This window comes from Sylvia atricapilla, chromosome 18, assembly GCF_009819655.1.
Source record: "Sylvia atricapilla isolate bSylAtr1 chromosome 18, bSylAtr1.pri, whole genome shotgun sequence".
NCBI lineage: Eukaryota > Metazoa > Chordata > Aves > Passeriformes > Sylviidae > Sylvia > Sylvia atricapilla.
The window spans coordinates 5,118,876-5,141,691 of record NC_089157.1 but is presented as its reverse complement, the minus strand read 5'-3'; the positions used below and the strand labels follow the sequence as shown (position 1 = coordinate 5,141,691).

General features: G+C 47.8%; 1 protein-coding gene across 2 annotated transcripts in view; it reads left to right on the top strand.

The window, feature by feature from the left end:
* The window catches only part of GAS7 (growth arrest specific 7), a 76,111-nt gene that overhangs the window by 37,973 nt on the left and 15,322 nt on the right, over window positions 1-22,816 (top strand). For both annotated transcript variants that reach the window (XM_066332126.1, XM_066332125.1), the window contains exons 3-7: window positions 6,023-6,094; window positions 7,646-7,731; window positions 11,022-11,075; window positions 18,931-19,020; window positions 21,509-21,624. In XM_066332126.1, coding sequence (XP_066188223.1) covers window positions 6,023-6,094; window positions 7,646-7,731; window positions 11,022-11,075; window positions 18,931-19,020; window positions 21,509-21,624 — 418 coding nt within the window. The remainder of the gene's footprint in view (window positions 1-6,022; window positions 6,095-7,645; window positions 7,732-11,021; window positions 11,076-18,930; window positions 19,021-21,508; window positions 21,625-22,816) is intronic.

Sequence of the window (22,816 nt, the reverse complement as noted above, 5' to 3'; positions counted from 1 at the left end):
GGCCCATCTATTCTTATCATCACAAACATCATTAGTAAAATGTGGCTGGAAGTGGTCATTTCCCTGAAAGGTCTCTGAGTTGAGGATTCTATTCATGCCTCACCAGCTGCAGTCAGCTCCTACTCCAACTAAACTTATAAATGCAGCTCAAAGAGTAAGTCATCTATGCAGACACCAAAGAGATATCAAGCATTTTTATTACATTTTTTTTCTCATACAGTTAGAACTTTCCAGGGACAATTTCCCTCTGATACAGGATACCCTAACTAAAGGGTGGTATAGGAACCTGCCATGGTAAAAAGTGGCCTAAAACCTAGAAAAACAAAGCATGTCTCAGAAAGTGCTGGAAATAGCATTATTATCGCTGCTAAGCCTGCAGTGAAGGGCTTGCTTTTGTCACATGGTGTTTGCAAAAGGAGGGGCATGGTAGAGATCCCAGCAATCATTTTGAAAGATCAAGTGAGAGCTCCTGTCAGCAGCTTTTCCCGTGCTGTGGAGGTGGTGACAAGCACCTCTCCATTCAGCACGTGGACTGAACAATTCAGGAACTCCTGGATGGTGCCTGTCCCCATGGTGTGTCTTTCCAGACTGAGGTCAAAAGCTGTTTGGCAGCCTCAGTCTGTCTTTTATTGGACTGTGGGATGGAAGTGGATTTCAGTTCTGACACCGCAGCTCCTGCTGAACAAGTTCATGTGCTGCCTGGTGTTCTACTTTCAGCACTTGTGTGCTTGACTCCCATGTCTGATGCAGGTGCAGAGAGATTTGCACTGGTCAGTTCTGCCTGCTTTTTTTTTGTCTCCTTTTATTAAGTATAAGGAGGGAGGTAAAGGCCACAGTCCTGGGAGGCCCATGGAGGAGTTTGAGGTCACAGTGTTGCAGTTCAGAGGCACATGCATGGGCTGGTGGTTTGGCATTTTGAGCTGATACAGATACAGGTGACCTATGCAGGATTCAGTACTGCAGGATTCAGTACTACAGGGCTCAGTGGAGCAAAATGTGGGAGCACAAAGATGAAGAAGCTGCTGTGTTGGATCAGAAGAGTCCACAGCCTTTGTTCTGCAGGAGGTCAGGGCTGGTCTGAGTCAGTTTTGTGAGCTGATGCAGAGGTGAGACCTTCTCGTTCCAATGAAACACATCCTCTGTGGAACAGAAGAGAAAATATTTTCATTGCACTCTTATTCACCCACTCCTTCTACTTCAGAAGCTCTGGATGGTTCACACCAGTCTCAGGGCATTGTGAGTGATGTTCCCTCCTTACATGTCCGAACCCCAACACTCCCTTGGCCGTTCCCTTGGGCTTTTTTCTCCCACACTCAGTATCAAGAAATGAAGTGCTATGAGAGCTTTGCTAATTCATCACGAACTGGGGGAAGATCTTAGCCAGAAAGGGGACATGAGGTGGGACACTCCTGACAGTTCTCTGATCCTGGCTGGTGAATTGAGGTTCAGAGTGTGGTGGCTCCAGGCAGATGAGAGGTTTGGGGAGGGAGTGTTGTGCTGTTCAGGAAAACCTGTTTCCAAAGCAGGGTTGGTTTGCCCTCCCTCTGAGTCACAGGGATAACCAATCTTTACCCTTTGGAGAGCCATGGACAGGCCACAAACCTTACTGAGAGCCTATGAAGATGCAGGGGAGAAACACAGAAAGGTTATGGAGGGTTTGCAAACTGTCTGCAAGGTGTTTCCTGCCTGCCATTGGCAAGAGTAAAATGAATCCAAAAGGGAAGAGTTAAAACTGTGTGGGCCTGTTCTACCCTCCTGCAGACTTAGTTCTGCTTGTATTCAGGACCAGTTTGGGAGAAGTTTTCAGGGTTTCTTCTTGTGGCATTGAGGAGGACATGTTCTGTTGCTGTTCTTCAGCTCTGGCTGTGCACCTTCATCCTTGGCCTGTGCAGTCTGCACAGCTTCAGGTTATTCAGGGCAGAAACTGGGTTTGAAGCTGCTCAGCATCACAGATTTATTGCTGTTAAAGCCAAAATAAATTCCAAACCTATTTATAAAGATGTGACTTAGCACCAGTAGCTGGGTGACAAAGGGCAGGTGCTACAGCTCCTTAAGACAGGAGAGGTTTCTGCACTGTAAGCAGGCCCAGAGGTCCATGGCTTGATCTGCCTCATTCTTGTAGTTTAGACAATGAAACTATGGAGCATTTAGCTCCAAAAATAGATCTACACGTGACACCTATGCTAAGGTACTAAATCCATTCCTAAAAGGAACAGAAGCACATTCATGAGGGACTGTGCTGGTACATAAAGCTCTGAGGTTTGGCTGATGATGTGTGTTCAAACTGGAGAGCAGCGCCTTCGACCTTAGGGTGCTACTGATTTCATGGAAGAGGGACCAGCAATTCGTTCTTCATCTGCCACAGTGTGATGACAAAAATCATCTGCTGCAGGATATTCTCAGAAGTTGTGTTTCTTGACTAAGACAACGTCCCACAGTGGGTGGCTCTCTGACACATCATGTCAATTCTGCCAAAAAGAAGTGAACTTCCTTCCCCCAAACACCACAGGTTTCCTCTTTTCCTCTGGTAGGAAATGTTTCACCACTTCTGTGAAAACCCTCTCTGGTTCCGTTGGCCAGTAGAGCTTGGATCTTGTAACTGTTTTTCCTTTTACTACGTCATTTCAGTTTTAACAAGTGGTTTTCTCCCGCCTCGCTGTTCACTAACTGAATTCCACAGAACCACGGAATGGTTTGGATTGGGGGGACCTTGTGCCAGCTCCCTGCAGGGGACACATTCCACTAGACCAGATGGCTCCTAGCCCTGGCCTTGGGTATCTCCCAGAGCTGTGAACAAAAAGAACTTCTTTTTTGTTTTCACAGTCCTTCTTCACAGTCAAGAATTGTCTGCAATTGTCTGCTGGGTCATCTCTCTCAAAGAAACTACTGGTTATTCCTTCCCCACGCTGCCTAAATGGTCTAATTAACACGTGGCTGATAAGGGAGGACAGAACTTGTTGCTGTTGGTCTCCCAGTGCTAAATTGCACCCAGAGTACAAGGCTTTAGCTTGACTGGAACATTCTCTGGGGAAAAGTGTGTGGGATATAAAATCTAGGCCAATATGGAATCTGTTCCTAAAAGCCATGAGCACTGTTTTACCACAGGGTTACAAGTAGCCTTTTGATTTTCCAAGCACCAGGATTGAAAGTTCCATGTGGTACTCCCAGGCAAGACTCTGCCTTTGCTGGATCAGACAGTGCATTATGTCTCAACAAGCCTTCTCTGTGTCTCTGTAAAAAAAGTCACCCCCCACTCACTTCTAATCCCCACTCTCATTTCTAATCATGACTAAGCTGCAGAGAAATTTGTAGTGTCACGGTTTTACCTTGGCAAATGTAGTTGCTTCCAGTAGATGGCATTCCAGCAGTGCAGTCCTGATCCGGAGTAGTTCCTATCCCTACTTGAGCTGCCAGAATAATCCCTGCACAAAGTGGACTTTTTTTTTTTTCTCCTAATGCTCAAAATAAATGGAGTTAAAACACTCTTGTTCATTTCCTACCCAATTAAAGATGTTTTTTTCTATTCAATGCATTTTATAGCATTGCTTTTTTTTTTTTTTAATTATTTTTTCAATTTGCTTAACTCCAAAGTCATTTTATTTTGGAAAATTAGTCAAGACACTGAATGTTTTGGATTGGATTCACAAGTCTGCTAACCACTGGGCACTGCTCTTTCATGTGTGAATTTTCTGCCCTGAAGTTGTGTCTGTGTCCTCTGTGTGGCAGAGGGGAAGAATGAGGCACTGCACAGCAGCTCTACAACAGCCAGCAAAGCAGAGACCAGTTACAAGAAGCAGCTGGTAATTTTCACAGAATCACAGAACATTCTGAGTTGGAAGGGACCCACAAGGATCATCGAGTCCAGCTCTTGAGTGAATGGCCCATACAGGGATCAAACCCACAACTTTCATTTATTAGCACCACGCTCTGATTAACTGAGCTATGTCTCTTTAACCAATTAATTACATTTCATATGTATTTGGTAGGTTTTTAGGTACATTCCTCTGTAGGGTCTCCAAAATGCAAAAATGCTGGGGGCAGATATGCTCGTGTGAAACCCCCAAGCCAAATATGATGCTAACTTGCTTTACTGCTAACATCAAAGCCAGTAATGGTGTTTGCTGGCAAATTAACATTTCTTCACTGACTGTACTGGGGCTCAGCATCAGTGGGCATCACATTCCCTTCTCACAGATCTCAACTTACATTATTAATTAATCAAAAATTAAAAAAAAATAAAATCTACAAGACATGTGGGTACTATATTGTTCACCTTTGTCTTACAGTAAATGTAAATCAGAATTTGTCTTTATTTAACCATGCACCTGTGGACTGTAAGCCAAGACAAGCTGGCTTATAAAAGACAACTCTTTGCATTTGATTTTGCTTCTGTTTAGTTAAGACACTTCTCAGGGCTTCTTTATTGACCTAGCATGGAATTTATTTACTTACTACCCAGTCCACAAAAACAGGCTAAAATTTAAATATTCCCCCGTGACTCAGCAAAGCTTCTTGTTCATCAGGTTTTGCACTTGGAAGGGAAGAAAAAGCTCAAAGTATTTTTCTTTGCAAGCAAAAGCATGCTGTGGCTTGGGGAGGGGGTGAGGGGGGAAGGATGGGAAGGGGCAGATTTGGATCTCAGGGACATTACAGGTGTGGAGGGTGGTACCTGCTTCCATTTGGGATCTGTAATCCTGAGTTCTTTCCTGAAGTAAGGGATCTAACACAATCCATGAGGACATCTCTGTGCATATATATACACATAGACATCTATATGCAGAGAGATACATATATGTATATACATATGTGCATGAATCTATATATAAAATATAGATAGATAGGTCTATAAAAACATATAAATAGGCCTTTTATGGTTCTTGAAGCGTGTTAACATCCTGCTTGATGCCCAAATAAGCACTGACCCAGGACAGGAGGCCTTTTGTGCCCTGAGGGAGGTGCTCACTGCCAACCCTAAACTGTTAATCCTCAAGGGCTCTCTTCCATCACCACTTGACTATGGTCATCCAGAATTCTGACACAGATGCAGGAATTCAGGCTTTGGCAGAATTAGATGGTTGTTGATTGGGATTTGGGAAACAGCAGTTTCAAATGAAGCAACCGAAGTAGTCCTCAGACTTGATTACAGAGACTTGCTTATTTTCTTATTTGATACCACATGGCAATCAGTGTTGTTTAGTTGATTTGGAACTGACATGTGCATTCATAAAGGAATGGTTCCTTGGGCTTTCTAGCTGGACTTCCGTGGAAGTTGCTGCTCTCGCTCCACTGTATTCTGTTCACAACTTCTAAAAAGTTTTGCACTTAAATCTTCTGTCTTCAGCATGTGGTCAGAAACAATTTTCCATTTGCTGAGAAAATGAGCAGAATGGTTAAACTACAGAGGCAACGGAGGAGGGAAAGCAGCAGCAGGCTTTGGAGTGTCACAACTGTTGTGACAGACATTTGAATATTCCAGCTGCAAAGTGACCTGAGGGGAAAAAAGGAAATTTTCCAGGGAAATGTTTTTTTGGGGAAAAAAGGTGCTATGGCTTGTGTTGTATGTGAGTGAAACGACATCTGTGGGTCACTCACAACTGCCTTTCATGGAGAGGGCAGGGGCAGAGGCACTGCCACTGCTTGGTGCCTGTCCCCTGGCTGAGGACCACGGCTGGCACATGGCACTGCCCACAGTGGGCTGCAGACAGTGGCCACACTGGGCTGGACTTCAGTGCACCTGGAAAAGCAGTCACTGCAGACCAGGTGAGTGTTCCCAGGCAGTGACCTGGAAGAACCAGTGATGCAGCTTCCAGTGTGCTCTGTCTCCACCCATCCCAGCTGGCAGCTGTAGCAGGAAGAGATGAAGGGAGAGAGGAAATGCAGGGAGGTGCAGGCATCTTCCCCACAGGGTGAGAACCTGGTTCAGAGGACACTGAGGGTCAGAGCCAGTGGTTTATGTGTAACAGTCATAACTGTGGTATGTGTGCAGAAGCCTCCATCACCTCACAGTGTTTCCCTTCAACAGAAACGACGTGGGAGCGGCCGAGCAGCGTGCCTGGCACTCCAAAGAGCCCTGGGTCACAGAAGAGTTCTGCAGGTACTGTTTGATGCTGTGCCTGACTGCTGCCCTGCTCAATCTGCTCTGCCATTCAGCAAAGCAAAGGAAAGTGCTGTGATATAGTGGGATGGAGACTTGATGGACATATAGAATCATGGAATGGTTCAGGTTGGAGGGGACCTTAAAGATCATCTCGTTCCACCCACCTGCCATGGGCAGGAACACCTATTATCCCCGGCTATGGAATATGCTCCAAGCCCAGTCCAGCCTGGCCTTGGACACTTCCAGGGATCCAGGGGCAGCCACAGCTTCTCCGGGACCCTATGCCAGGGCTTCACCACCCTCACAGATTTTCTCTTAATCTCTGATCTCAATCTACCCTCCTACAGCTTAAAGCCATTGTCCCTGGTCCTGTGAGTCCAGACTCTTGCCTAATGTCCCTTTCTATCTCTCCTGTATCCCTGTTAGACACTGGAAGGGGCTCTAAGGTCTCCCCAGACCCTTCTTTTCTCCAGGCTACATGGTCATGAGAGTGTAGCAGAGCAAACATGGTGAGGCCTTTCCCTCCTGACACATCTTCTGGGCTGTTGTTTCCCTGCCAGTCCATTTTCTATCTGGGTGTCTGAAGTGTCCACTCAAGAGCTGGGGTGGCTCCTCCTGGGAGCACAGAGGCAAAGAGGGGCCCAACAGGCACTTCCTCAGTTCTGCTCTCAGACAGGGCATGGAAATTAAAGAGCTGCAGATGCACATGGGCTGGCTGATGCTCTTCCACTCAGACCATATGCACAGCAAAGAGTTTTAGCATGTGATAGCTACAGGGGTGACCATATATATCATCTCTGTCTTGACCTGAGCTTGCAGGGAAGCAAGTAACAGAGTCAGATATGTAACTGTACTGAAGAACTCTTGGGTACTGCAGAACGACAAAGCAAAGCAAAAATTACTCTAGAATAAAAAGTGTTAAATGTAAAGGCCATTGCTGCCAGCTGACTGTAAATAAAGCAGGTTAGAGGATGTTTTCCTTAGGGATTTTTGAACTGATGTCCCTCTTTATTGGCAGATCTGGGTGGGTAGTCTGTGTGAAGATTGTGCATTTCATTGTGACCAAAGGATTTATAATGTAGTTGAGTGTCTTGTTTTAACACTACTTTGAGCATTATTCCTTGCCCAGTATATTAAAAAAAGGCAATTTATAGTTATGCTGGAACCATAAACATCCTGCAAAGCTTACCTTCTTGACATGAGAACTCAACTCCCTTGGACCAGTACTTTTAATGGATGCCAGGTGCCCAGCAAACCACTCTGTCACTCTCCTCCTCAGGTGAATGGAGGTGAAAACTACAACAAAAGGCCCATGGGTTGGGATAAGGGCAGGGAGAAATCACTTACTAAGGTCATGGGCAAAACAGACTCCACTCAGGAAAATGCTGAATCTATCAGCAATCAAATCACAGTAGGGTAATGAGAAATACAACTAAGTCATAAAACACTGTGATCTATATCTACATATTCAGTTATGGGATTAGTTTTTGTGCAGGTTTTAATTTGCTCTCAGCAGCAAGGCTGCTAACTCTCCATCTGTTCTTACAGTGAATGGCTACTACATCTCTGGGTCCCCAGTACACCAGCTCGACTCGGGTCACATGAGCCTCCGAAAAGCCAGTGGGGACCCCCAGGTAAGTTTTTGGGAAAAAGCCAAACAGCAGGATCCAAGAATAAATGGGTTTCCATTAAGTAATTTAGGAATTCACCCAGAGCAGGAAGTCAAGAGGTCATTTTCTTTTAGAAATTCTCAGATCAGACTGATTTGTTGCATGTAGCATAGTTAGTCTTTGTGTCCAGCTGGTACAACAGTAAAAAATGCCAAGATCCTTTGGGTTTTTTTGTCCTATCACTCCTTTCTGAAAAAATCCACCAGGCCACTTCAATCACTATTAACAGCCCTATGAATTTTCCTGTCACTCCAGCATGAACCCTGGGCCTGTGTCCAGCAGTCCTCTCTTTACATTGCACATCCGCCCATGTCTGTATCTCATTGTATTTTCCTGCAGCTCCAGCTTTCCCTCCCAAAGACATTATTCACAAAGAATTCATCCAGAGCTTTTTTCTCAATGACTTCATCCACTCTGGCCTGTCCTTTCACAGCCCCTCCTCAGTGCCTCACCCAGCACATCACCCCGAGTTAACCTACAGGATGCTGACCTGTGGACAGTTGGCCTCCCCTGCCTTTGTCCAAATTTCCAATAAATATCTCTGCACTTTTGCTTCCAACACGTCATATCCCTGGGAAAGTCTTCCCCACAGGTCTGCAGATGCAGCACAGGGCCCTCTTCCAGCTCCTCCCAAGGAACTCTGCTCCCTGCCAAAACATCACCATATGACCATGTGACTGCCACAGCTGGTGGAGCACACTCCAGTTGTGCTTCCCCACCCTCTGGCGTTTCCCCCAGTCGTCCCAGACCTGCCTTTTCTGTTTCATTTCTGTATGGAAGCGGGGAGGCCTTTTGCAGTGCTGAATACCCTTGGAGAAATGTGTGTTTGATTGGTGTGCTGCTGCCATGTGGACCTGGGCTGTCTGGTGCTCTCGGTGTCTCTCTGACATTCTCTGTTTCTTGGTCTAAATTTTGTGTTGTCTGACAAGTGTCTCACTTTGCCTTGACCCTCTTTCTCATGTGCTGCCTCTTAAGTAGTTCCCTTCAGCCTTTCACCTAGATCAGTATTCCTGGTTTAGATTTCTCATGATACAGTCCAGCTCTTTGAATTCGCTGTTTCTTCAACATCAAACATCTTGTACTAACTCCCTGTGCTGCTGTTTCTCTGAGCAATTTGTCTGGGCTGGAGACAGTGAGCTGAGCACCTAAACTAGGTCAAAAGCATTTTAGAATCTTATGTAGTGCATTTCCAGACACCCCTGTCCACACATTTACTGTGACTCCCTCAGAACCCAAATAAACTTGTAGGCTGTGACTTCCTTCAAAAAGTCCCTTGGGAATCCTTGTGCCAAAAAAAATATTAATTTCTCGAGGTATCTGACTCCCATGTTTTTGTAGTTGGCTCAGAACACAGTCAGATTAACTAACTTCTGCAGAACTTCCTTTGTAGCAACATCTGCCACCCTCTGTTTTCACAGTGCTGAGTCTTACCCGAATTCACAGACACCTTTTTACTGAAATTCACTTCTGAAATACATGAGGAGACAGAGTCACAGAATGGTTTGGGTTAGGAAGGATCTTAAAGCCCATCTTGTTCCACCCCCTGCCATGTGCAGGGACACCTCCCACTGTCCCAGGCTGCTCCAAGCCCTGTCCAGCCTGGCTTTGGACACTGCTAGGGATACAGAGGCAGCCACAGCTTGTCTGGGAAACCTGTGCCAGGACCTCACCCCCCTCACAGGGAACAATTCCTTTCTGCTATCCCATCTAACCCTGCCCTCTGACAGTGGGAAGCCATTCCTCCTTTTTCTATCACTCTATCCCTTGTCCAAAATCTTTCTCCAGCTTTTTGTAGGCCAACTTCAGGTACTGAAAGTTTCCACTAAGGTCTTCCTGGAGCCTTCTGTTCTCCAGACTCTCTCAGCCTTTCAGTGCTGTGCACTGCTTTGCTCAGCTGACTCAACCATCAGCCTGTCAGAAATCCCTTTCATGACTTTTCTCATTCCCTTCATTGCCTCTGTGATACTTTCCGCTGCTCCTTTATTACAGGTTTTTCCAAACTGAACTCCTGGCTTCATCCCTGCTTTGAACCTGCTTTGAATTAGTTCTGAATTTCTAACTGGCTGCTGGTGGCATTAATTCTCAGAACAGCTTGTGTCTACGCCCGCTTGGGAAGCTGCTTTTCCTGGGAGCTGTGGCAGCTTTTGCAGAAGAGTCCTTAGTGAGGAAAGCATCTGACCATAAACTCGTGGTTGCGAGAAGCTGTTCTGCGTACCCTCAAAGTCTTTTTGGCCTGTCTCTCTCTCTCTCCTTGTGTGTCTTGGGCCATCCTAAGCTGCTCTGCTCTGACTGCCTCCTTGTCTGTCGCTGGCATGGGCTGTCTCCCTCTGTGGAGCAGCTCCTAGGCTTTGGCCAGGATGCTTTCTTAGACCTGGGCAGCAGCCACCATGCAAACAAATGCTGGCAGGATCCCTCCAGCAAGCTCAGCCACATTTCTTGGAAACAGGTCAGGGGGTGGGGGGAAAAGCCACAACTGAGAACAACACGGAGCTATGCTGTGCTGGGCACAGGGCCAGACCCTGTTTATGGCTTCCTAGAGAGCAGCTAAATGCTGCCCGTTCAAATTGTCACAAGTGCCACCAAGCGGGCAGCAGAACTGCACGTGTGTGGTGCTGGGCACGATGCTGCTGCTGGGTGCCGTGTCCCAGGACGAGCACCGGGTGCCCGGGCAGCGGGGTTTGGGGTGGGAGTCCCTGGCACAGCCCGGTGATGATGCCAGGAACGATTCACGTGCTGTAGATCAGCTGTCTCAGCCTCTGAGCCCCACCAGGGACCCTGCCGCAGGGACACGGGCCACTGCCCGCCTGGGGGGACTGTGGGGCACGTTTGTGTCCCTGTCCCCAGGGGGATATGATGCCACCATTCCACAGACAGGTTGGAACTGCCTGATGCCACTGTTCCCAGCAGTGCATGTCACCATCCCCGTCCCGGTTCTCGTACCCAGCGGTACAAAGTGCCAGCCCGTGGGACACTCCTGTCCCCGTCCTCAGGGGGTGTGACACCACCATCCCACGGAGTGGCACACTCTTCCCACCCCCGCCAGCGGGTGCCACCGTCCCACGGCCCCGCGCTCGGCGCGGCGGAGGCGAGAGAGGCGGAGCAGAGCCGGGGCCTCCCGCGGCTCCCCTCCCTCCATCCTGCCTGCCGAGCCGAGCCGAGCCGAGCCGTGCCATGGGACCCGCCTCTCCCCGCCCCGCGCAGCCATGCTGGGCTCCGAGAGCGGCCGCGATGATGCGCTCCGCTTCCCTCCGCAGAGCCCGGGCTCCCCGGCGGCGCCGCGGAGACAGAGCAAGGAGAGCAGCCTGACGGTGAGTGCGGGACACCGGGGCTGGGGGACTGCGGGGACACCGGGGCTGGGGGACCGCGGGGGGACCGGGGCTGGGGGACCGCGGGGACACCGGGGCTGGAGGACCGCGGGGACACCGGGGCTGGGGGACCGCGGGGACACCGGGGCTGGGGGACTGCGGGGACACCGGGGCTGGGGGACTGCGGGGACACCGGGGCTGGGGGACCGCCGGGGGACCGGGGCTGGGGGACCGGGGCTGGGGACCGCGGGGATTCCGTGCTGGACACCGGGCAATGGGGCTGGGAACTGCGGGGATTCCGTGCTGGGCAATGGGCAATGGGGCTGAGGAACCTCGGGGATTCCGTGTTGGGCACCGGACAGTGGAGCTGAAGAACCGCGGGGATTCCGTGCTGGGCAATGGGGCTGGGAACCCCGGGGATTCCGTGCTGGACACCGGACAGTGGAGCTGAGAACCGCGGGGATTCCGTGCTGAGCAATGGGCAATGGGGCTAAGGAACCGCGGGGATTCCGTGCTGGACACCGGACAATGGGGCTAAGGAACCGCGGGGATTCCGTGCTGCACGCCCCGTGCCGCAGCATCCTCCCCGCCCGGCGTTTTGGTGTTCAAACGCCGGTAAAGCCACGGAGGGTTTGGGATCTCTGCCCTGCGCTGGAGTCCGTGGGATAATAGTGGTGGTTCCAGGATGAGCGGGAGGGAACGGTGCTTTAGGAGGTGCCTCGGACTGTGAACCAGGTGTCCTGAAAAAACTTCCTCTTCTGATCATCTCTTCTCAACAACAGCCTCTATACTGGGAGAAGTACTGAAGAGTTAGAGGCAGACAGAGCAGGATCTTTTTTTTTCCCTAATCTGCATTTGAGGTGTCAAGAAGGTTTCTTATGCCTGAGCGTCCAAGTAAAGTTTTCTTTTGGAAAGTATAGGCAAAGGATTTATATTTCAGTGTGAAGCTAAATTTACATTTACTTTTAGTCTTTATAATTAAGTATAACTGACTCAATGAAGAGACTTTTTACAAGAACATGTAGTGACAGGACAGGGAGCAGTGGTTTTAAATTGAAAGGAAGCAGATTTAGATTAGATAGTAGGAGGAAATTGTTCCCTATGAGGGTGGGGAGACCCTGGCACAGGTGCCCTGAGAAGCTGTGCCTTCCCCTGGATCCCTGGATGTGTCCCAGGCCAGGCTGGATAGAGCTTGGAGCAACCTGGGATAGGGAAGGTGTCCCTGCCCATGGCAGGGGGGTGGAACAAAGTGGGCTTTAATGTTCCTTCCAGCCTAAGCCATTCTGTGATTCTGTGTTACGAATGGAAAGGTTCTCAGTTGTATGATGTATCTCAGTTTACAGACATTAATATCATTTGTGTGCTTGGTGACCTCATCTGGAACACAATTAGCACTTATGGGCCCTTCAGTTCAGGACAGATGATTAAAAACAGAAAGGAAATCAAATCAGATGAATGAAAGTGGCTAATAATAGAAAGTTTTATTTAAGTGGAAATCAGAAGAAACGAACAGATAAATTAATTTTCAGCAATAAAGGATAGGCAATAACCATGCTTGCAGCTGCAAGTATTGGCAGGGTATCAAGTCCCTGAGAACAAAAGGAATAATTTAATATTATACATTCTTAATGTTACTACGAGGAGGAGACTGTTGTCTGCATTGTCATGTGCAGCCTGCAGATTTATTCATTAGTGGGTTGTGTTGCTGGTGACAGAGACCCGGGCTCCAAGGAAGCACATGGAGGTTTCTCTGACTGAGATGTGGGTCAGCCACTGCCATGCAGGTAGTGTTCTGGGGCAGGAGGGGGAAATCTTTTAACAGTTTTTGAAAAAAAACCACTTCAATCAGTGATTTTAGTTATTAAAATGGGTTGTTACCAATGTTAGTATTGCTAATTGGTATATTGAAAGTGCAGTGTGCTTTGAAGCAAGTATAAATCTGTGTGTTCAGACATTTATGCAGATGTCTGGGAAAATCAGCCGTTCCAGGGCTGTGGTGGGGCAGGAGACATGTCCCAGCCCTTGAATGTAGCCCCTGCCTACTCAGATTGGGAGGTTGAGGTGAATCATGGGCTGAACATTATGTCCAGGGGGGACTAGACATGGTCACACAGCGTGGCTGGCACTGGGTTTGCTTTTCTGAAATCCCTGCTGCTTACAGGGCTGAGGACTCAGGCTGTTCTCTCATATTTGCTGGCCCACGTGCCATCAGGTAACATCTGCAAAGCAAGAAGCTGTGTGTTATGTCAGGGTCACTGGGGGTGCATTTCTCCAGCAGAAGCCCAGAGCTTTCAAGTAGGATGAATCAGACAAAAAAATAAGCTAATTTTAACAGCTGTTTGCTCCAAGCCATTGCCTCCATCGAGGCAGCATTGTGAAAAATAAATCTCATATGGAGTGTAAACTGTAAAACAGTGTAAGTGTTTCTGCTGTCTCCTAGGAGGTTGTGTTTGCTCAGTGCCACTCAAGCTGACGTGGGGATGTTCTGGTTAGCAGAGCTGCAGGGCATGTCCTTAGCTTGCTGTCAGATGCTTTTCCTTGGTCTGTAGCTGTGCTCAGGCAGAACCTCTTCTTGCAGAGGGGGGGTTCTGTGATTTCCTTCAAGGCTTTTGGTCCAGGAAACCTCCCTTCAAACTGAAATCCTGTGGCACAGAAGCTGCAGATATCAGGTGATGTCCAGCCAAGCTGATGCTGCGTCATTGCCTTCAGCAGAGGAGTGGGAGCATCTTCCTCAGGATGCATCTGCCTCCTCTGCATCCAAGTAGCATTAAGTAGCACAGCTTCTGGAAACCCTGAAGGCAGGTGGAGCTGGAGTATTTCCCATCTGTGTGCAACCAACAAGAATAATCTGGTGTTTTCTCTTTGCTCAGTGAATGTTACTGACGTGGTCTTCCATCTTCTTTGGGAGAGAAACTCCAGTTAGGTGTATCAGAGGCTGTTATGAAACTGCAGGTCTGTGGTCTGTGCTGGTTTTACAGTGAGTTCCAAGGTGCACTTAGTGTTTTAAGGCTGGATGGTTTGCTGGCTGATTCCTGCAGCCTCTGACCACGAGTTATCTGTGGAAGCTGGAGATCATTTACAATATGTGGGGGAGAGTTAAATGGAGACTGTTCAGAGGGATATCACCTGAGGAACAGAGCTGTGTCTTACATGGAAGAGCAGGAAAGCTGCCTGATTATCACATATTTCTGAGCATGGGTTTCTTTCTTAAAAATTCTCTAGTGCCTCATTAGGACAGTGCAGGACTTGGAAAACGCTGGTGTTTGGATTGCATGTGCTGGCCACGTCAATGAACATGTGCTGCGGATGGGAAGATGGGCAGCCTGTGCACAGGAACTTGGGATTTCCTGCCGCTGTGCTCTGTGTCTGACCCAGTGTGACACACTACAGGGTTGTGATGAGCACAGCACAGTCCCCCCCTCTGCCCTGAGGTTGGCTGGGTGGTAAATATTGTCAGAAAAGCACTGGTTTGGCAGGGGCCTGAATAATCTCTGAACCTTTCTACAGATGGACCAAGTACAAAGAGCTCCTGCACACTTTTGGCAGAATCTTCCCTTTGATATAGGAAGGAATCAATAGATTTGTTAACAGAGAGTACTTGAATGATCTGTTCTTCCCTTCTATGGTACCATAGCTGCAGCATCACCCTGCCAGAGCTAAAACCCAGGGCAAATTCATGGACTTGAAGCTACCCAGACATAGCCTAGGCATTTCTGGGCTTCCCTGTCTGGGGAGAGTTCAGGCTGCCCAAATTCTTCTGAGATCTTCTCCAGCCTTTGCATTTGGCTTTTTTACCCAAATAGTTCCCTGTGCCACATGAACTCACTTAGTGGAGTTGGATGTTGTACTTTTTGGGTCTCCGCTTGTCTCAGCTCGAAATTGTAAAGAAGATACTCCAGCGAGGCAGTCTGGCACATCTATTCTGTTTAAGGTCTTTAAGGTGCTGTGAATGTAGGAATCAGAAAAATAATGGGCATTTTTAAGCTGAAGAAATAAGCAAAAATGTTGCCCTGCTTTAGTCGCTTTAGCATGGCACAGTGAGTTTGCCCACTCTCTGCTCATTTATTTATATTGCGCCTGATGTAATAAACATGTAGTTGATTATCTAAGCTTTGATCAAATTATTCTTGTTTTATTCATGTTGCCTGGCAATGTCTCAGTTGCTGGTGAGTGGTGGCAGTGACTTCAAAGCCTGTTAGAGACTCTGAAATCCAGGAGATTAATGTGCACGTCCAACCAAACAAAGTTTGTTGCTCCTGTGCAAATCCTGTGCATTCACCTGGCCCCTGGGTCTGCCCCTCTTCTGTCACCCTTTTGTGTCTCAGATGTAATTAAAAGTCACCTACAACATAAACAGCTCATTTTGCCATGACTGCCAATGTACTCATGGGAAATAGGAGCTGGAATATTCAGCTGTTAGGAGTATAATTGCATTTTCTCATGATCAGTGCACAGACAAAAGTATTTTAATCCATTGGGTTTGGCACACAGCTTGTCAAGAGAAAAGCATCGATTTGTGCTGCTTCTCTGATCCCCTCCGTGTGTGTCCTCCACCAAAAAGCTTTGTTTGTCACCGTGTTTTTTCCTTCTGTGACTCTGTACCTTCTGTCCTCTATGATCCAGTGGCTCTCAAACAGGTTTTCTGGTGCCACTCGTGGCCAGTGGCAGCTGGAAAGACAAGCTGCTGTCCTCTGGCATGTTTGCTCAGCTCTTCCTTGGGGTTTTGCCCTGCTGGTGTCTTGTTATTAATTTCGCTTTGTTGCAAGCTGACAACAGCCATTATTTTGATGAAGAGGCTGCATAAGAACTTAATATCATGGTGAGGCTGATTATCACCTCAGCTGTCCCAGTGGAGCTTGTGGGAATGCAATGCAGGTCATCACACCTTGTTTTCTCTTTATGTTCCATGATTCCATCATTATCTGAGAGACATGTTTTAATTTGTTTTGTTTCTTACTGGCAATTACAGCTGTAATAGTCACCTTCTGCAGGCTTTTTATTAGGCCTTGCTGGCAAGTCAGCATTGTTAAGATATCCCCACTGCCACAGGTTTGGATTTGGAACTTGTATGGAGCCTAGGCAGCTCTCAGGCATGTGAGAACAGTGTGGTCTCTCAAAATTAGTGAGGGCAGTGTGTTTGTGTCATTGTTCATGGGGCTGATGGAGCTGTTTAATGCTGTCAAACGTGGGGACATCAGCATGAGATGTTTTGGCTGTCCTTAGCATCACTCAGCTCATCAGTGGGACCAAGCTGGTGAAGCAGAGTGGGGGTTTTTTTTCGGCTCTCTTTGCTTTTAGAAGCAAGAAAAGGAGCATTTCAGAGGAAAGATTGGGAGGGGGAATGCCAGTACATCAGGCTGCTGCTGCTCAGTGCCAGCCTGGTGTTCCCCCCTGCTGGGAAATCCTGAGAGGTTCTGGAAATACCAGGAAATACCACTCCAAAAGCTCTCATTTAAGTATAAGAAATCTGGGGTAATAAAAAGAAGGAAAGATCACAGGATTACCTATGTAGTCATATGTAATTTTTAGTAATATTTCTAGAGTTTTGAAAATTTTATGTCCCCTGGTGGGACTTAGTGTAAAAAGCAGTAAGTTCTGTAAAGTTCTGTTTACCATAATCATTTTTATTTTTATTTAAGATTGTAAAAGCTTCTCCATTTTCGATTTTTTAATTCTGGCACCAATTTCCTTTTAAAAGTGTTACTAGACCCAAATGGCCTCATGACTCTTTCCAGACAATTCAGCGTCATTTCCAGATAATTCGGTCTTTGGAGAAGTGAAGAATATTTGGATTTATTCCTAAAACTTGGAGAAACATATGAATTAACCCTACTTTTATCACCTGCTGATGTACATATTCACTGTTCCACTTCCTGCTGCATTCCTGGAGTTCTGTCCACTGCAGTGGGACACTGTCACCAGTCCAGCCTTGGCATTTCCAGTGACTCTGTAGTTATTGCTTCAGGACATTGAGACTCACTGTCACGTCTCTAATCAGCCGCTTCCAGCTGACACAGATTGAGTTTTTGTGAATCAGGCACTGCCTTTAACAGGGAATGGGAATTTCCCATGCTGTTTCTCTTTGCAGATTTTTAAGCTGCAGGATACAACTCCTGTGCTCCCCACTGCAAATCAGCTCCCTATCCTGCTGTGCAGTGCCACGATGCAATGACCCAACTCAAGATCCTCTGTGATTCTGTGATGCCCAGACTTCTGTGAAAGGCTGCAGAATACACTTAGGAGGTGCAGCTGGTTAGAGCATGGCCATCCTGCTCTGGACTGAGTTCTGTTCTGTGACTCCTGGTGCTTGGCTTCTCTGATGGGGAGCACAAGGGAACAGGGAAGGTGTTTGCAGTGCTGTCTGTGATTGGGACCCTGTGGCCAGAGGAGGCTGGCACTGGTTGGAGATGCTGGCTCTGGTTGGAGATGCTGCCTCTGGTTGGAGGTGCTGGCTCTGGTTGGAGGTGCAGGGTCACCAGTGCATGGCCACTGCCTGCAAAGCCCAGATCTCTGACCTGCAGGTCGGTTTGAAGGGAGCTGGAGAGCAAGACACAGGGTTTAGGATCTAGCTGAGGTGACAGCCAAAGACACCACAGGCACAGGGTCCTCAGCCTGCTTTGGGCAAGCTCTGGGTAGAGTGGTTTATGTGGAGCAAGCTCTTGCACTGTTCAGGACAGCTGCTGAACCTCCAGCCTGGCCAGAGGCAGCAGAGCCATTGTGGGTTTGTAGGAGCAGCCTTATGTCAGCTAAAGGTTTTGTCTGCTCTGGCGTGGTGAGTTTGTGCTGTGTCAGCACCCACATCCTTTCTGATCCTCTCTGAATGGCCCAAAGGCAGATTCCCTGTGTGTAAGCCCTGCCTTTGGGTCTGCCCCTGCAGCTGTGCTAACCATCCCTACAGATTTGTGTGTGGGTTTCCTGTGAGTGTTAGCTGATCCAAAACAAACCCCCACCCCTAGACAGATCTGTGAGTCTCCCATCCCCAATATCTCTTGATCCCTTGTTAATCCTCAAGTGCTCTTAGTGTTGCCATGACCCTGAGAGGGAGTGATTTTAGGGTACCTGCCCAGCAGGGATTTGGGGTGAGCATCACAAGCTGGCGGTGAGCTCTGACTCTTGCTGGTGCTTCCTCTGAAAGGCTTGGCTGTGTCCAGGGTTGTTCTGCGGCGTGTTCTGCAGTAGCTGTGGTGCTCATTGCCTTCACTGTGCTGTTATCAGGCTGTATTGTTCCTCTGGGATAACTTAATGAGCGCTTAGACTTTTTTATGCTGTTGTTTAATGACCGTGTGATGAGTCCTGTCTGACAGATCGCTGTGGCCTCTGCACACTGAAGGTTCACTGACTCCAGAGAGCTCCTGCTCCTTTTTACAAGGCATCACTTCCATCTGAAAAGGTCTTAGAGATAGACTGAAGGGCTGTGCACTGAAAAAATAATTCCTTTTTTTTGTCATGCCAGGAGACTGGCATAGCCAAGGGTGTTTTGCACCCTGCAGTGCTCTCTGGTGCTCACTGTGTTTCTGTGCTCAGGGTGTTTCATATCAGGTTTTTTACCACAGTTTTTAGGGATCTGGGAGAACTCCCTGCGTGGTGCTTTCCCAATGCAGTAGGTTTTCCTCCTGTGAAATGGGTAGTTTATTTCCCTCTGAGCCAACACTCCTGCTTGCAGGGAGTGTCATTCTGGGAATACTTAGCTGCTGTTTCCATGCAACAACCAATTTTTCTTCACTGGCATGCATTCACTGCGGATTTTCTGATGGGAAGCACATGGATATAACTTTTTATTTACATATTTCTCATTAACAGCTAAATTCCATTATTGTCTAACTCTCCTTTTTTTTTTCTTTTTTTTTTTTTTTAACAGATTAACTGTGTGACTTTCCCCCACCCTGACGTAATGCCAGAGCAGCAGTTGCTGAAACCTTCAGAGTGGAGCTACTGTGATTATTTCTGGGTAAGTGGGCAGCCAGCCACATGCCACAAGCAGCTCCAGAGCTTCCAAGAAAGTGCAATAAACAGCTTGATTTGTGGTACAAGGTAAAAGGAGAATTTGGGCTGAGATACAGTGTGTTCAGGGAGTACCAGGGGATGCCAGTGAAGATCTCCTGGAAACATCTGACCAGTCCGAGATGTGGCTGATCATCAGAAGAGTGTGTGGAAAGGCAAGGACAGTTCTCAGGAGATGGATTTGCTCAGGAAAAATAGGGAGGATGTAGGACAAGTCACATTTCTCAAAATACCACAGGTAAAAGGGCAGTGCAGCCAGGAAGGGGATAGGATCCCAGAATCCTACACTGGTTTGGGGTAGAAGGGTTCTTAAAGCCCACCCTGTCCCACCCCCTGCCATGGTCAGGGACACCTTCCACTGTCCCAGGCTGCTCGAAGCCCTGTCCAGCCTGGCCTTGGACACTGCCAGGGATGGGACAGCCACAGCTGCTCTGGGCACCCTGTGCCAGGGCCTCACCAGCATCACAAGGAACAATTCCTGCCCAAAATCCCATCCATCGCTGCTCTCTGGCAGTGGGAAGCCATTCCATGTGTCCTGTCCCTCCATCCCTTGTCCCCAGTCCCTCTCCAGCTCTCCTGGAGCTCCTTTAGGCCCTGGAAGGGGCTCTGAGGTCTCTCCAGAGCCTTCTCCTCTCCAGCCTGAACAGCCCCAACTTTCTCAGCCTGTCTCCAGAGCAAATGTGTTCCAGCTTAGTGGCCTCCTCTGGACTCACTCCAGCAGATCCACAGGTCCATGGGATAGTGAGGTGGCTGGCAGGGAATATGATTTCAGCATTCCCAGAGCATGAGAGCCAGGGACACACAAGGACACAGGGGTGTCCTTCTAAAACAAGCAGATAGTCAAAAGCTCTTTGTTAAATTGTACAGCTCCCTCCACAGGATATTGCAGAGGTCAGATAATAAATGCATTCTTTGTAGGGTGAGGTTTGTGAAGGACTGGCCCATTTGTAGCTCGAGTGGTTTCAATGCAGCCTAGGGCATCACATCTTCAGTGGCTGGTTCTGTGTGTGCCCCCTTATGCTCAGAGCTGTTTTCATGTTGCTGAATCACATTAAAATGGTGCAGTAATCCTTGGAGTCTGGAGCTGATAGAAAACAATCTTCCAGTGGAAAACTTTTCTTCCACCAGATTTTTTTGGGTGGTGAGAGGAAAACCACAATGGAATTGACAAATGCTAGAAAAGGGGTCAACCATGAAGCTTTTAGGAATCTTGTGTGTTTTCAGTTGGCAGTTATTGAAGTGTTTCCCTTTTTGAACAGCAATGTCAGTGTTGGAGGGCCAGCAGCTTGTCCCCTTGTGCTTGCTCAGTGCTAAAATACACTGACATATTTGAAAATGGTCGTTTTCATTTTGACATTATCACAAAATTTCTTCGGTCTCTCCCAGTCTTCTGATCCCTGTGGGACTTAAATCATTAATGGTGTACAGACTGAATTTTTTGCACATGTTTTACAAAAGTTCCTGTCCTTTTTGGTCCTCCCCATTCAGGCTCAGCCAGTGCTTGGTTCCATGGGTTGGTCACATCTCGGTTTCAGTGAAAACCTCCTTACTCCTTGCAGATTTTTCTTTTATCCTGCCCTAACTCTGCTCTCAAGAATTTCCTCTTTGGCCTTGTCGTGGTCTGCCCACAGCTCTCTCTCCTTCTCCCACTCTCTGAGCCTGCTGGTGCCTGGCAGAGCATCCTGCCAGTCTCCTCCTTTGATTAATCTGGCATTTTCCTCTGGCTGCTTGTGCAGTGTGTGGGGGATCAGAGCAAAACCCACTGAGGGAACTGTTCTCTGAGAACTCGTTTGTTGGAAGAGAGTAAGAAATTAAATAGGGAAGCAGAGGGAAAACTGTTTTAGTTCTTGTAACAGCTCTGGAGCCAGTGGAGCAGAGGGCTGTGTAAGAACCAGGCAGTGGGGAAAGGGGTGTGTGGTGGCAATCTGTGGGACAAGTTGCTGGTTATACAGATCTGTGCAGACTGCCTCTGTGCTCCTTGGTGCAAATCACAGTTGAACTTGGCCGTCTGTGAAAGGTCTTTTAGGGCTGTGCTCCCCCTGGAAGGAGCAGCACTGTGCTCCTCTCTGCCCCAGGAGAGTTCCCTTGTGCTGGCTCCAGGATTCCTGCCCCTTGGGGCTGACTCTTACCCAGCTGTGAAGGGTCATGGGCAGAAATGACAGCAGGGCTGCTGCTTTGCACACATCATGCTTTGCTGGCTAAAGATATTTATAAACTTCCCCTTTTAAAATTAAAAATAAAAAATAAAAAAAGGGAGTAAAAGGAGCAGGAGAGTGTTGGGCTGTTTCTTGGAGAGGGTCTGGGGTGCTGCAGCCACCAGCTGCTCTCAGGGGAGGGTTCCTCGGGCACCACTGCTGGGCAGCTGCTGCTGGGAGCCACATCTCTGTGGTTTGGCCTCCAAAGCTTTCTGTTGAACTTCCTTTTATTTCTTTCAGGCAGATAAGAAGGACTCACAAGGGAACAATACAGTGTCGGGATTTGAAATTCTTCTTCAAAAGCAACTTAAAGGGAAACAAATGCAGAAAGAAATGGCAGAGTTTGTTCGAGAAAGGTAACTAGCACTTGGTTATCAAAATAGATATTTATTGCAATTGGGGTTTTTTTCCCAATTTAGATATTTCTTAAATATGTTAATGCTTGAACTGCATAAAAGGTATGCTACAAATTCTTAATGAGCATGTAATATTTCTTTAATGTTCATCCACGCTTTCCAGGCTTCTCCAGCTCTCACTTGTCTCTTGTGCTCTGAGTTGTAATGCACAAAGGCTGGCTGTTTAGAGGGAACCAAGAAGGTTTTAAGCTGCAGATTCAAGGAAAAAGCATAAACAGGAGAGAAGCAGAGTAGATGTGGTATTTAGAAGGGAAGTGTTTTGTCTGAAAAGTGCAGAAGCAATTTGTTCACATGCAGCATAGGCACAGTTTCCTAGAGGAAGATGTAAAATGGCATCACATTGGACTTGACTTGGTTATAGAACCACAGGATGGTTTGGGGTGGAAGGGATGTTAAAGATGATCTCATTCCAGCCCCTTGCTGTCTGTATGTCCAGCGACACCTTCCACTGGCCCAGGTTGCTCCAAGCCCTGTCCAGCCTTGGGACACTTCCAGGGACCCAGGGGTGGCCACAGCTGCTCTGGGCACCCTGTGCCACCCTCACAGGAAGAACTTCTTCCCATTATCCCATCTAACTCTGCCCTCTGGCAGTGGGAGCCATTCCCTGTGTCCTGTCCCTCCATCCCTTGTCCCCAGTCCCTCTCTCCTGGAGCCCCGTTAGGCCCTGGCAGAGACTTTGAGGTCTCCCCACAGCCTTGTCTTCTCAGGGTGCAGTTCAGTTGGGCACAGCATGCAGACAGTTGCTTCATTTATAGTTAGTTTTCTTTCTCCCTCTCACATTTTTTTTCATGCTGGGGATGTAGCAGCAGTGAGAAAAATGCAAAGTGTCACAGGCAATAATGGTGAGCAGATACAGGGCCCAGCATTCACATGAGGTTTCTGTAGCCTTTGACATAAGACAGTCCAAGAGACAGTTACAGTGTGACCAGAGGTAGAAGAAAGGACCACCTGGCACATTAAAAATACAATTGAGAAATAGCCTTGCTGAGGGAGAGGATGGGAAGGCAAGCAGAATTATGATAGCAAGGGAAAAGAGGGGGAAGCTGCTTCAAAGGAAGTAATATATAATGAAATTTGACAGAAATAAAAGCAGGAGGCATTCAAGAGGAAGGGAAAGTTGGTGTGAAATTAG